The following is a 14,760-nucleotide window of genomic DNA, read 5'->3' as shown; positions in this document are numbered from 1 at the left end:
TTATTTATCTGACAGACAGATCACAAGTAGGTAGAGAGGCAGGTCGGGGTGGGGGGGGAGGAAGCAGGCTCCCCGCCAAGCAGAAAGCCCGATGTGGGGCTCGATCCCAGGACCCTGGGATCATGACCTGAGCTGAAGGCAGATGTTTTAACCCACTGAGCCACCCAGGCGCCCTTAAGATGCTCATTTTTTAATGTGACATTACCTACAAATTTAAATTCTTGTGTTTTTATATTGCTAGATAACTGCTTTCTCCTCCATGTTTCGTAGATGTCATGTTGGTGCTTGCATCTTACCTAAATGATATGCACTGAAATGTTGCATCTCGTAGATATCTTTTTTTTTTTAAGTTTTTATTTATTTATTTGACAGAGAGAGATCACAAGTAGACAGAGAGGCAGGCAGAGAGAGAGAGAGGGAAGCAGGATCCCCGCTGAGCAGAGAGCCCGACGCGGGACTTGATCCCAGGACCCTGAGATCATGACCTGAGCCGAAGGCAGCGGCTTAACCCACTGAGCCACCCAGGCGCCCTTAAGATGCTCCTGATATCTTTTTTTTTTTTAAAGATTTTTTATTTATTTGACAGAGAGAGATCACAAGTAGATGGAGAGGCAGGCAGAGAGAGAGAGAGAGAGAGGGAAGCAGGATCTCCGCTGAGCAGAGAACCCGATGCGGGACTCGATCCCAGGACCCTGAGATCATGACCCGAGCCGAAGGCAGCGGCTTAACCCACTGAGCCACCCAGGCGCCCTCCTGATATCTTTTTACTTGGATGTTTTCTAGCACAAGTACCTTGTGCTTTTCTTCCTTAACCCTATATCTACCCTTGCTAGCCTGTTTAACCTTGTAGTTTGAACACTTGTAACTCTGTCATCTCCCAAGCTTATCTCTAATTTTCTGAGAAAGATCTAATGATTTAGGTTTACTTTTCATCTTTCATAAAAATTATCCTGTATTTGATCTGATTTTCCATAAATATGGATAAGTGAATGCCTCTCCTGGCCTGAATTATCTTAGTAATAAGAGTAGTTAAATGCACACTTCACCAGGATGAAGCAGAAGTATTTGCCACTTGGGTAGGACAGGTACATATATAATTCCTCAGTTTTTATGTAATGATAGTTGCAACTATGAAGGAAAATGCAAAGCTCAGTATCTTGCCTTAGAAGAAGTGTTTCTTGAGTTTAATTATTAACCCACTGCAGAAGTTTCATAGCCATTTAATTATGTTGACCACTGTTCAGGAGAAAACACTCTGACCTCCATAAATGTAGTATCCCCTTCCCCTACCCATTTAGGGCAGCAGTGTGGCTAGTCAGGAGAAGAACAAGGGCAGGGAATACCTCAGTGTATCTCTCTTTGGTTTTTTGTTCTTAGTTTAGTTCTCAGATTTTTGCTCCTATACTAAATGGTTGGGAAATAAGATCTCACTGTACTGTTTTCAGAGCAACATGAAGAATGCCTTTTATAATGGACTAGTAGTAGTACCTGATGTAGTGTACTCTCTCTCTCTGTTTGTCAAATAAATAAATTCTTTAAAATTCTTTAAATTTTTTTACTTGTCAGGGAAAGAGAGAAAGAAGAAGTAGAGCAAGCACAAGCAGGGGGAGTGGCAGGCAGAGGGAGAAGCAGACTCCCCACTGAGCAGGGAGCCTGAAGTGGGGCTCCATCCCAGGAACCTGAGATCATGACCTGAGCCAAAGGCAGACACTTGACCAACTGAGCCACCCAGGCATCCCTTAGTCTTTTTACTTTCTAAGATTTTTTTTTCTCTACTATAAAAGTGAATTTTACTAAGCATTAGTTTTGTTCTAAAACAGAGTTTGAATTTTTTAAAATATACATTTGGAAATGAAGAGACTGGGATATAAGGCAGTCCTCCGTTTTCTAAGTAAGAAAAAGAAGTGTTTGGTCAATGTGAATACAAACTTTTAGGGGGTGTAGGTAAAATAATTAAATGTCTAATTAAAGTGCTAATTATACATATATATTTTAGTTAGTTTTATATGCAATTTAAAAAATAGTATAAAGAGATCTTCTATATTTATTCATTTTACTCCTATGGTAACTTCACATGCATGTTTAAGATCACAGGTTATATAAAATAATATGCATTTGTATATGTTTCTAATATAAATTTTAAAGTACTAGTTTTCCACCCTCTTTATGAAAGCAATTTACTCGAACTTTCCACATCTTCACAGATATCAATGTCTTTAATGTTTACTAAAATCATGTGTAAAGTTATTGACCAGTTTTTCAGTTACTCACTTTCTTAACAAGTTATTTGAGATAGAGCACTTTAAAAAATCTGTAAATGTTACTTCAATTGGAAATTTTATCCGAAGCCACAAGAATCCATTCCTATTTCACTAGGAAAAATGCCATCATTTTAATGCTATTTGTGATCTTCCTAACGTTCGAAGGGTTTTATTGCATTGCTGTATAAGTGCTCTTCAAAAGCCTTTTTCAGGGGCGCCTGGGTGGCTCAGTGGGTTAAAGCCTCTGCCTTCGGCTCAGGTCGTGATCTCGGGGTCCTGGGATCGAGCCCCGCATCGGGCTCTCTGCTCTGCGGGGAGTCTGCTTCCCTCTCTCTCTGCCTACTTGTGATCTCTCTCTGTCGAATAAATAAATAAAATCTTAAAAAAAAAAAAAAAGAGTACAAAAGCCTTTTTCAGTGGCAGCTACCTCTTGTAATTCTGAGATCACACTTAAGTATTAAAAACTGTATCTTACTCCCTTTAAAATTTGTTTGTTGTAATAACCTTGACAAAGCATCCAACACTAATGTTGCCTCACATCCTTCCAAACTTAAGTGTTTCTGCCAGGTGATGAGAACTTCACTGTCTTTCCCCTTTCATAGACTCTGACTGGCTAGATTAATTCCATTGATATGGTCTTCCTCTTTTGAAATCCCACATGCCCTTACACTGGGCATGACTGCATGCTTGAGTTTTTCACTTTTAGGTTTCTTGGGAGCTTTTTCCTTTTCTTCCTGTTGGTATTTAGTCTAAAATTATTGGTGCCAGCCTCAAAAGTAAGGATTTAATTGTAAAGTAATTCCTTTTTTTTGGACAGATAATTTTAAGGAGGAAATCCTTGTGTTTGGGTATATATGCTATGACAGCTGCAGCCACTGTTTACCATTGTGTGTGAGAGTTGGTAGTGTCATTAGTTCTCTTATTTGGGTGAAGTTTTTGGCATTTTTATTTAGTTCTTTGTATTTTTTTCCCTCCTTCCCTGTAGAGCTTTTACATGTTTTAATTTTTGTCTTTCTTTTTTACTAGTTTATTGGTGACCATGGCTCGTCTTGTTTTAATTGTTAGATAGTGCTCAACTAAATTCTTAGTAATGTGTACAGGGCCACTGATGATAAGGTGACTTGTTTAACATCTGTATATCTTTTAGTGTAGGGATTTGAAACACATAAAACTAGATGTGTATGTTGTGTCCTTGCTGTCCTTGAATTTTGTATAAAACATTAAGACCCTGTTCATTACAGTACCTCAACTGGAATCTAAGTTGTTAAATTGAAATTATCTTTTAAAGTAGTTTGACCCATATTGCTACATTCTAGAAACTAATCCCCCTTATTAACAACTCCGTCTTTTCCTTTGTAATATTCCCTTAGAAAGAAAACTTTGCAGACGTTGTCTGAATGACTTAGAGTGATGTGTAACAGTTCAGAGAGGCTGGATGCACTGTTGAAAGCCTCCTTTGTCATTGCCAGCTAGGATGTCATCTGTTTGAACTGGCCTTTTTCTTGTTTGCCTGCGGTGAGCAAAGAGTGATGATTTAGCAGATTTAGTAGAGTCGTTTCTTGTTACCTAGCTGTTGTAGGAAGTTAGACTTTCTGGCTATAAGTGTACAAGGTGGCATACAGATTGTTACTGGTTTTTAATAATCTAATCTTCTAGGCAACTGGAATGATTTTTAGAGTGGAGGAGGCATTGTAATTTTTGAAATTAACATATAATGTATTATTTGCTTCAGGGGTACAGGTCTGTGAATCATCAGTCTTAGACAATTCACAGCATTTAACATAGCACATACTCTCCCCAGTGTCCATCACCCAGCCACCCTATCCTTCCCCCATCCCCCAGCAACCCTCAGTTTGTTTCCTGAGATTAAGAGTCTCTTATGGTGTATCTCCTTCCTGATCCCATCTTTTCATTTTTTTCCCTCCCTGCCCCCCACAGTCTCCCACAATGCCTCTCAAATTCCTCATATCAGAGAGATCATATGATAATTGTCTTTCTCTGATTGACTTACTTTGCTTAGCATAATACCCTTTAGTTCCATCCATGTCGTTGCAAATGGCAAGTTTTTGGGTTTTTTTGATGGCTGCATAGTATTCCATTGTATATATACCACATTTTCTTTATCCATTCATCTATTGATGGACATCTAGGTTCTTTCCATAGTTTGGCTGTTGTGGACATTGCTGCTATAAACATTCGGGTATATGTGAGGTGCTGTGATTTGATTTTTCCTTCTCTCCCTTCTCCTTCCCTTGCCCCTCAACCTCTCCCCATCTCTACTTTCTTCCTTTTCCCTCTACTTCTCTCCTTCCTTTAGATTATTAAAGAAGATTTAGGATAAGAGATAGTAGTGTTTTATGGATGCAAAGAAAATATTATAAGTAAAATGTTTCTGGAATTTTCAGAAATCAGGAATATTATTTTAATTCCCCAAGATGAGTTAGTTGGGAGTTAATTTATCCTTCATTAGAAAATTAATATCCTTCAAAATTGGGAAATTTTTTATTTCAGAGGTCAACAAATGATTAAAGTAATATAACCATTTCTCCCATCAAGCAAAGATTTGAAAGTAATAATACTTAATGTTGGTAAGAATTTACTGAAAAAAGTATTTTCAGATCCTTTTGATGACAGTGTAAATTCGTAGAACTTATCTGATAAGTAATTTGGCCATACTTACCCAAATCATAGTTTTTCATCTAGTAATTCTTCTCAGAATCAGTTTTAATGAAACTTTATTCAAAGATTTATGACCAGAGATTTATGTCTTCAAATGCTCATTATAGAAATATTTATAATAGAAAAAAATCTGGGACAGAGATTGAACATCCAACAGTAAGCAAGGGACTAAATAAATTATAGTATGTACTAGACTATTACAGAGCAAGAAATGGATTTTGAAGAGTACTTAATGGCATGGGAAATATTAACTAAATCTAAAATGAAAATGAAATTTACATATTTTTATTACACTTTAAAAAATGAAATACGTGATCTGTGCAAAAGAAAATATGTATATATGTCATAAAGCATAATAAAATGCAAACTTGTGAACATACTACACAACTTTACCAATACTGTTAAATATAATAAATTCTTAATTATGCGTATTTATTCATAGGATAAGAAGGAATTATTTCAGAGTATTAAAGCTTTTCATTTTGGGGGTTTGGATTATCAGTGATCTTTAGTTTTCACTTAAATGCTTATGTTTTCTAAATTCTGTACAAGGGTCATGTGTTCTCAAAACTAGAAAATATCATTAAACATTCATTGAAAGGAGAGAAAAATTTAAGGTGGTTTCTTTCCAACTCCATTTCATTGGAAAGAAACTTCTGAAAGTGTCTGCCACCTTTTATCTCCTAAGTGACAAATCATGACTGGATACACAGGGTGGCATTATCTACTAGTTGTAGGTACTGTAGTATGATAGTACTCTGGAGAACTGACAGGCTGGCAGTTACAGGAATTGTGGATGCCCTTTCTTCCAGATAGCGTTTGAATGACCTTTACAAAACACACTTTTGAAATCTACTTAGGTTTTTATGTTTCATGCCTTTAGGAAAAGGGGATTCATTTCTTCATTTAACAAATACTGGGTTCCTATTAAGTACCAAAGAAGAGTAACCAGGAGGGTAATTTGCTAAAAGAAAACAGGAAGAGGGACTGATTTAAATAGGGTGGTCAGGGGCGCCTGGGTGGCTCAGTGGGTTGAGCCGCTGCCTTCGGCTCAGGTCATGATCTCAGAGTTCTGGGATCGAGCCCCACATCGGGCTCTCTGCTCGGCGGGGAGCCTGCTTTCTCCTCTCTCTCTGCCTGCCTCTCTGCCTACTTGTGATCTCTCTGTCAAATAAATAAATAAAATCTTTAAATAGGGTGGTCAGGTGAATCCTGCTTAGGGGGTTTCAACCAGGACTGAGTGATAAGAAAGAGCTATTCTACTGTGATTTAAGGGTAGAGGAAACAGCATGGGCAAGAGCTCTGTAGCACAGTCTAGGAAAAGAAAAAAGGCCAGTGTGGTTGGAATGCGGTAAATGAGGGGAGAAAAATTGTAAGAAATAAAGAGAGGAGGTAGGGGAAAGTAGGCAGAGTGAGACCATGAGGGAACATTGTGGTTTTGGAAAGATGTTTGAATTTTATATTAAATGCCATAGGAAATTGTTGGATGGCATTAAGCAAGAAATAAAAATAATTTATTTTTCATTATTATTATTATTTTTTAAAGATAGATTGAGACAGAGAGTGAGAATGAGCAGGGGGAAAGGGCAGCAGGAGAGGGAGAAGCAGGGTCCCCCCTGAGCAGGGAACCCAGATGCAGGGTTTGATCCCAGGATCATGACCCAAGTTGAAGGCAGATGCTTAACCGACTGAGCCACCCAGGCACCCCAGCATGATTTAACTTAGTTTTAAAAGATTCCTCATTGCTTTGTGGAAAATCATTTTAAGTGGTCAAGAGTGGGAACGCGGAGACCAATAAAAAGTCATTTTCAATGGCCCAGGTGTGAGGTAATGGTGGCCAGAGTGGAAGCATTGAGAAAGGAGAGAAGTATAGATTTGAGGGCTCTTTGGAGATTGACACAATGGATTTTGCTGAGTGTTGTGTATGAGAGACTATAGGAGAGAGGGAAATCAAAGCTGGTTTCTAGGATTTTTGACTTGAGCAACTGGAAAGAAGATGTTGCATTTACAAAGGTGGACAAAATGCATCAGGCAAGTTTGGGAGTATTGGAAGTTCTAGTTTGAAATGTTGACTTTGAGCTGCATGTTGACATGTCAGATAGGCAGTTAAATATATGAGTTTGGAGCAAGTTGAAGAGGTTTGGGATGAGGGTGAATATTTCTGAGTCTTTAGTGTATAGATAGAATATTTAAAGCCATGGGAGAAGTGGAGGTAATGAGGACTGAGCCCTGGGATTTCCAGGTAAAGGTCTTGACTGTGGAGGAGGAACCAGCAAAGGTGACCATAAGAGAGAGTTAGGTGAGGAAAACTAGGTTTGGGCAGTAAATTTGATCTAGAATCTGAACAAGAAGGTGAAAGTAAAGGGAATTTCGAGAGGGGTACATCTGGATGAATGGTATTGAGGGAGGGAGTGAGAGGAGATCGGAGACCTAATTGTGTATTTGTTTTGTGAGGCTGCTGTAACAAATTACCACAAATTGGATGACTTAAAACAGCGAGATTTATTCTCTTAAAGTTCTGGAGGCTGAAAGGCCAAAATCTGGCAGGGTTGCCTTCTCTCTGTGAGGTTCTAGGGGAGAATCCATTCCTTGCCTCTTCCAGCTTCAGTGAGCTGTCCCAGCATTCCTGGGTTTGTGACCATACTGCTGCAGTCCCTGCCTCCATCTTGATATCTCCTTCTCTCCTGTGCATCTCTCCAGACTCCCTTTGCCCTTTCTCAGAAACACTTGTGGTATCATTTAGGTTCCACCTGGATAATACATGGTAAACTCAGAATCTTTAATTTGTTTGTGAAGACCTTTTTTTTTTTCAAGATAATTTAATTCCAGGGATTACAAATTCCGGGGTTAGGATTTAATCTCTTTGGGTGGCCAGTATTCAAGCTACTAATCCTTGGTTTTAGAAGCATGGTAGCCTTTGGAGATCTCTATAAGGGGAGTTTCTTTGGAGCAGTGGGACATAAAAGAATCCTATTTCCCTTTCATGTTTGCTGTCACATAGAGAAGTCTGTTGTCTGTTTCAAGACTGCAGGTTGATCACATTGCCTTTCTATGGGCCATCAGTAGTTGTATGCCTGTGGTTAGCTTCAAGTTTTACATGTTGAATATGAGAAAAGAGAAAAGGTCTCAGAAGCCTCTGGTGATTCTTTCAAGTTCTGTGTTGCTGAACTATGTGATCCAAGTTGGCATTACTAGTGGCCATTATTTCTATATCCAAAGGCTGGCTTATTTTAGATTTTGTACATCTCTGTTTTGGTTAATAATATCAGTAGCTGTATTATTTCTTTCATAACCTGATTGTTAAGAACATTGCTGGGAAATTCCTATTCAGAAAGTGGAATGGATGTCACTTAGTAAGATTTAGGTATAGTGGATATTTTAAATAAATTCTCTGAAGGGAGGGAAGGATGGTGGCCCAGTTGGTTGAGTGTCTGCCTTTGGCTCAGGTCATGATCCCAGAGTCCTGGGATCCAGCCCCACATCGGTCTCCTTGCTCAGCAGGGAGCCTGCTTCTCCTTCTCCCTCTGCCACTCCCCCTTCTTGTGCTCTCTTCTCTCCCAAATAAATAAATAAAATATTAAAAAAAATTTCTCCGGGGCACTTGGGTGGCTCAGTCATTGGGCATCTGCTTTCTGCTTGGGTCCTGGTCCCGGAGTCCTGGGATCGAGCCTCACATCGGGCTCCCTGCCCGTTGGGAAGCCTGCCCCCCCCCCCCCCCCCGCCCCCGCCACCGCTTGTCCCACTCCCTCCCCGCCTGTGTTCCCTCTCTCTGTGTCTCTCTCTGTCAAATAAATAAATAAAATCTTTTAAAAAATAAAATAAAATTCTCTAAAGGGAGAGAAGGGGATGCAGAGAAAAATGCAATTTTTGCTATTTTTTTTTTCTTTCTTACCAGCTTTGTGAAACACAGATGATAAAACTGTTGCTGTGCTGAGCTGCCCTCATTGGTTCTCTGCACACTTTCCATGATTCCTGCAGGATAATGGGAAACATCAGAAGTGCTAATCAAGTTATCTCTTGCTCTCTGTGCTACTGCATGGACAAAAGATAGGGACCACATCTGGAAGAGGTTTGCTTTCCTGGGATTTCTAGTAAACAAAGAAATTCCTTCATCTTCAGTTTTCTTTCAGTTGGAACTGAAATAATTGGCAGTCTGAGGTGGCTTCCCTATGTGTATGTGTATTTGGAGAGGAGGGCAGGGATTGGGCTTCCTCCTTATGAGAGCCTTTGCTTTCTCAAGGAGCTTACTTGATCAGTGTACATTAAATCTTTGCTTGTGGGACCATATTCCTAAATTACTAGAGTGCTGACTCAGGATTTATGTGTACCCTTCAACTTCTGTATTGGGGACAGAGGCCCTAGTTTGTCATGGTGAAAAGAAGACAGGCTTTGGAGTTGGCAGACCAGGTTCATCCACATACTTTTTCTTTAATCTTTGGCAAATTATATACCCTCTGGAAGCCTCTTTTTCCTCATTTGTTAAAATGGAGTTGAAGGCATCTGGTGTGCTTACCACATAGTAGCCATGTAATAAATAAATTTTTACCAATATAATAACATCTTTTTGTCTTAATACTCAGAATTTCCTTATTGCCTTTGATGTCTTTGTATTAAGCAGAGTCCTAAAGAAAGATTCACTTGTTAACATAGCATCTCTTTTGGGGAAGGAGAAACAGTGGACCCCCACCTCCTACCCACCTCCCCAATTTTGTCTCTGTGACAATTACTTGCTATTAGGTCTTGGATTCCAGTACATTGGAAGACAACCATAGCCATTAGGGAATACTTTTGAGGGAGGCTTTCATTAATTGTAGAATTTACTAGGGAGGGCAGAAGAAAGTTGGCTTAATGTGTATAGGAATATCTCTGGGCAAGGACCGAGATACTGGGAAGGGAGTTGCTGAGGAATTAAGCTGTAAATAGTTCAGTTTATCCAATATAGAGTATTCTAGGTTTGGGGAAGAAAGCTGTAGGAATGTGTCCACTTGGAACAGGATCAAGAAGGGAAACAGCAACGAGAAGAACTTAGTAGACAAGTTATTGATTGCCCACCGTGTTGTGCCTGTGCTGCTTTGTAGTGTCAGGTGCTGTGTTAAGCTATGAACAAAGGATGGCGTTTGGCCAGGGTCATGTATTTCCTCTGTAGTTCCCCAGCTCTGTGACCTTGGGCAAGCTGCTTGCCTGTCAAATGGAGATAAGACTATCCTCTATTTCCTGAGATCCCTCAATTTAATAACACCTGGGAGGTGGTGGTAGGAACATTTCCTCATTAATTTAGACATCATTTGTAACCAATTGTATGATGTTTCCTGGTTGTAGAAATTTCAATGTGATTTTTTAAAGTGCATTTTAGAAACAAAGTGGTATAGTAATACCCATCTCATGGATGGCGGAAAGATTAATAAGATAATGTATGTTAAGGGGCGCCTGGGTGGCTCAGTGGGTTAAAGCCGCTGCCTTCGGCTCAGGTCATGATCCCAGGTCCTGGGTTCGAGCCCCACATCGGGCTTTCTGCTCAGCAGGGAGCCTGCTTCCTCCTCTCTCTCTGCCTGCCTCTCTGCTTACTTGTGATTTCTCTCGGTCAAATAAATAAATAAAATCTTAAAAAAAAAAAAGATAATGTATGTTAAGTGCCCATCAGAGTTAGTATTCAGTGAATTGTAGCTATTATTAACAGATCAAAGGACATGAAAAATAATTTGATTAGGAACCTCTGAAGAAAGAATTTTAAACAACAGGGTCAAAATGTGATGAGGATCTGAAATAGGACTAGAATGAAGGGAAAGAAGATGAGATAAAAATTCAGATAATGTTAGGGAGAAAAATGAGGGTGTATCTGAGTAGAAAGTTTTACTCCTTTACAGACAAAATTTTCCTTGTTTGTAGTGATACCTTCACTTGTGGTATATGTTCCATTGTGAAAAAGGGAATGTGGTAATCTTATGGGACAAAATGATTCCTGTGTCATCTGGGCATGTTAGAGTAATTCTGATCTCGATGCTATGCAATTTCTGAATTTTGCTCATCACAAAAAATAAAGCATTGTTTGATGCACTGATAACAAAGTGTGTGTTAGTTTTTGTTGTTCTGTTTGTTTTCATTTTCTTGGGGGAGTGGGTCGCTGGTTAGGGATTTAATTAGCATTAGTTTTTAGCTAATCCCCTGACCAGGAGATTTCTTGCTTAATTTTGAACATCTTTATGTTTTCATTAGAGTAATACTGAATTTTTAGCTCTTCTTTCTTTTTTTTCTTTTTTTTTTGCCCCAGGTCCAGCAAGACTATGAATCTCTGTTCCAAATGCTTTGCTGGTAAGTGCAGAAAAAGGGTTTTTATTTGTTTTAGTTTTTCTTCTTTTAATTGTTTTTTAAGACGATCTAAGTTATTTGGCCTTCCTTTGTGTTTATGCATGGGGTTTTGTTTCTTTTGCATATATGTGAAAGTAGTTCTCTTTACCAGGGTACTTCATATATTTCCCTAGGACAATTGAAACAGCCTTCCCTGAGTGAAATAAAATTGTCTGTGTACTTGCACCCAACAGACTTTAATAATGTACGGTGGTGGGCATATAGTGAAACTATAAAAACTTGTGTTGTAGTAGGATAACAACATGTTCATCTCTGATCTTGACTTGAAATATTAGTAGTGAATATTGCTTTTACCAATGAGAATGCAAGAGAGAGGATATTTTCATGTTGGAGTCAGGAAGAGAATCATGTTGAATTAGCCCTAGAATCCAGTTCCCTTGTTGAAATTACGTTGGGTAAATCACTTAATCTCTTTGGACCTTAGAGTCATCATTTGTAACATGAAGGGCTTGGGCTTGATGTTTGTCAAGGGCCTTTTCCACCCCCCCAAATGCTGATTGGTTGACTCCATAAACTATGACTCCTTCATGAACTTAAACCTTCATTTTTAAAAAAGAATTTTATATCTAATGATCTCATATGAAATAACTAAGTCTTTAATGAGATATGTTTGATCTTCCTTTCTAGTCATTTTGTCAAAGATAAAGCTGGATGCAGGACAGATTTTGATCAGGAATTTGGATCAGGAATATAGCAATAGGGCAGAGTTCAGTTTGAACTGAATACAACTTCAGTTTGTGCAGAGGTACCTGGGCATTTTAAATGGAGAATGAGGAGAATGAGGGAGAATGGAGAATGAGCTAGCTAGTTGCTAGCTTGGCTCAGTAGAGTCAGGGAAGTAAAGAACTATAAAGGGTTTGTCAGTGTAAGTGATGACTAGTTTGGTTGTGTCTACTAGCTGATGTCCTGGAAGTTTAGATTCTATGCTACTGAGACTGAGAGACTGAGGCCCTACCATTCTTTTTTTTTTTTTTTTTTTAAATACTTTTTTTTATAAACATAGGCCCTACCATTCTTGATGGTTAGATTTTAAAGGAATGGCTTTCATGTCCTTGAGATAGGGATTCCTGAGATTTAGGAGTTGCATGTGCATCTCAAAGGGACAGAGGAAGGATTCAGTTGCAAATAGTAAATGGTCTAAGATAGGGTGGTCAGAGGCTTGTAGACAGGTGTTAACAGCTAGAAAAACTTTTAATTTTTTGGTAGCCGTGGGCTTTCTCAGGCAGGCACTTTAAGAGGGGCTAAGGTCATCCTGGGGAGGGGGCCTTGAGTTGTTAGAAAATGTGTTGGTGTTTGTTTAAATATTTAATGTTTGGGGGAGGCCTAGATGAAACCATTTGTGTTGAGTCTGTAGTTTTTATAGTTTTTATAGGTCAAGGTTGAGTCCTAGTTGAGAAGAGGGCTCAGAAGAGCCTATAGCTAGAGATTGGTTAAGGAGAGACTGTTAGATTTCACCTTCTCTTCATTATGCTACTTGGGTAAGAACATAATCATAGTTAGGCTTTAGTTCTTTACGTTTATGCTTAAATTTGGGGATAGTTGGGAGGGAACTGGGGGAGTTGGGAAAGGTGGCAGTTTGTATCTGTTAAAAGTTCGGAATTTGTCAAACATTTTGGGTCTTTACAAGCAAAAAAATATTGGTAAGTTTGGTTTTTATCCAACTTTTAACAGTATGTCTGCCATTAAGTGAGCATATTGTAACTTTTTTACTCTGTATGTCTACAATTACACATATATGAAGAAATGCTTCCTTACTGGTGAGAGTTTAAGTTTTATAGTAAAGATGAAAATAGCAATGAGACAAAATGTGTATTAGATTGATGACTATCTCCATATAGAGCTAGCTTCCCCTTATAATTCAGTAAAGTGTGGCTTTGGGACAAAGCCAGGCACCTTTGAGTAAAGGAGCTCACATCAGATACTCAAAGAACCATCTTGTGTCCCTGACTAAATACAAAATTTTAAAAATTACCAGTGAAGGCAGTTCAGGTGTGTTCTTTGCATTTCGTTGTACTTGTAGTTTGATTTTTTTTTATAGTGATAATTATTTATTGTTTCCATGGTGATCTTTGTCCATTTACTTTTTATTTAGCTTTGTCATTTTTGCTTTTTTGCTTTCAAAAATATTAAGAGGGTATTTTCTTTTCTTTTTTTTAAGATTTTATTTATTTATTTGACAGAGAGAGATCATAAGCAGGCAGAGAGGCAGGCAGAGAGAGAGGAGGAAGCAGGATCCCTGCTGAGCAGAAAACCCAATATAGGGCTCCATCCTAGGACTCTGAGATCATGACTCAGCCAAAGGCAGCGGCTTAACCCACTGAGCCACCCAAGCGCGCCCCTAAGAGGGTATTTTCAAGTGTGTAAAGAAAATATTCCTTTTTTCCCCTTTATCTTCATCCCCATATTCTTTTTTTTTCTTTTTTAAAGATTTTATTTATTTATTTGGCAGAGAGGCAGGCAGAAAGAGTGAGATGGGGAAGCAGGCTCTGTGCTGAGCAGGCTTGATCCCAGCAGCCTGGACTCAATTCCAGGACCCTTGGGGTCATGACCTGAGCTGAAGACAGAGGCTTTAACCCACTGAGCCAGCCAGGCGCCCCCATCCCCATATTCTTAATTTCCTTAGCATCATTTGAAAGGAATGACTAGTAACATTTTGCTTGTGGAAGTAGCATTTAGTGTTCTTTTTTGAAGTACAGAAGAAAAGTCATTGAACGTTACAGATATATTTGTGGATTTTGTTCCTGTATGGAAATAGAGTACAGAAATACATTTTTGCAGCATAGATATTAGATGTGTAGGACAACATCAAGATTTTTTTGGCCAAAGCCACTGTGATTTTAAATACTCTTTTAAAATTTACCATAAAGGATACAGTGTGCTTTTAAAAGATGGAAAAATCACTTTAGAAACAGCTGCTGTGTCCCATTAGGTTAGTTATTTTTCAGGATTGCTTTTCAGAATAAATCTTTGTGGTGAAAAAGTGAGTTTGTTGTAACTTGTCTGCATAAAATTGAAATGAGTAAAAAACATGTTTAAAATCTTTGAGATAGTAGTTTACTAGGTGAGGAACTGTAGGTCCTAGTTTATAGCTAACTTTGATAACTGTTTGCCTCTGATGAAATACTCTGTCAAATGGTGAGCATATGCCCCAATACCTACTGTCACTTCAGATTATTTTTCCTTTTCTTTATAAAAGATTCCTGGGGTATTTGAAGTTGGAGAAAGGGAATAAGAAGGGAATGGGAAATGAAAGTTACAAAAAAGCCATTGAATCGTTAATTTTGCCAGTAAATTGTATACCAAATAATAGTGTTTCTCCATACTGTTACAATAAGGAATGTCTGTATCAGCCATTTGCATGAATGTAGAAGAGTACCAGTTGGATTTGCTGTTCCTAATAGCTTGCAGCTTAACCAGAATTTCTCTCATTGAAATGGGAGGATATTGTATGCAT

The 14,760-nt window shown here is 38.6% G+C and overlaps 1 protein-coding gene across 3 annotated transcripts in view; it reads left to right on the top strand.

Annotated features, from left to right (window-relative positions):
* Nucleotides 1–14,760, top strand: part of ZFAND3 (zinc finger AN1-type containing 3) — a 350,329-nt gene that overhangs the window by 105,224 nt on the left and 230,345 nt on the right. For all 3 annotated transcript variants that reach the window (XM_047735018.1, XM_047735019.1, XM_047735016.1), the window contains exon 2: nucleotides 11,209–11,249. In XM_047735018.1, coding sequence (XP_047590974.1) covers nucleotides 11,209–11,249 — 41 coding nt within the window. The remainder of the gene's footprint in view (nucleotides 1–11,208; nucleotides 11,250–14,760) is intronic.

This window comes from Lutra lutra, chromosome 6 (assembly GCF_902655055.1).
Source record: "Lutra lutra chromosome 6, mLutLut1.2, whole genome shotgun sequence".
NCBI classification, from domain to species: Eukaryota; Metazoa; Chordata; class Mammalia; order Carnivora; family Mustelidae; genus Lutra; species Lutra lutra.
This window is presented reverse-complemented; position numbering and strand designations above follow the sequence as displayed.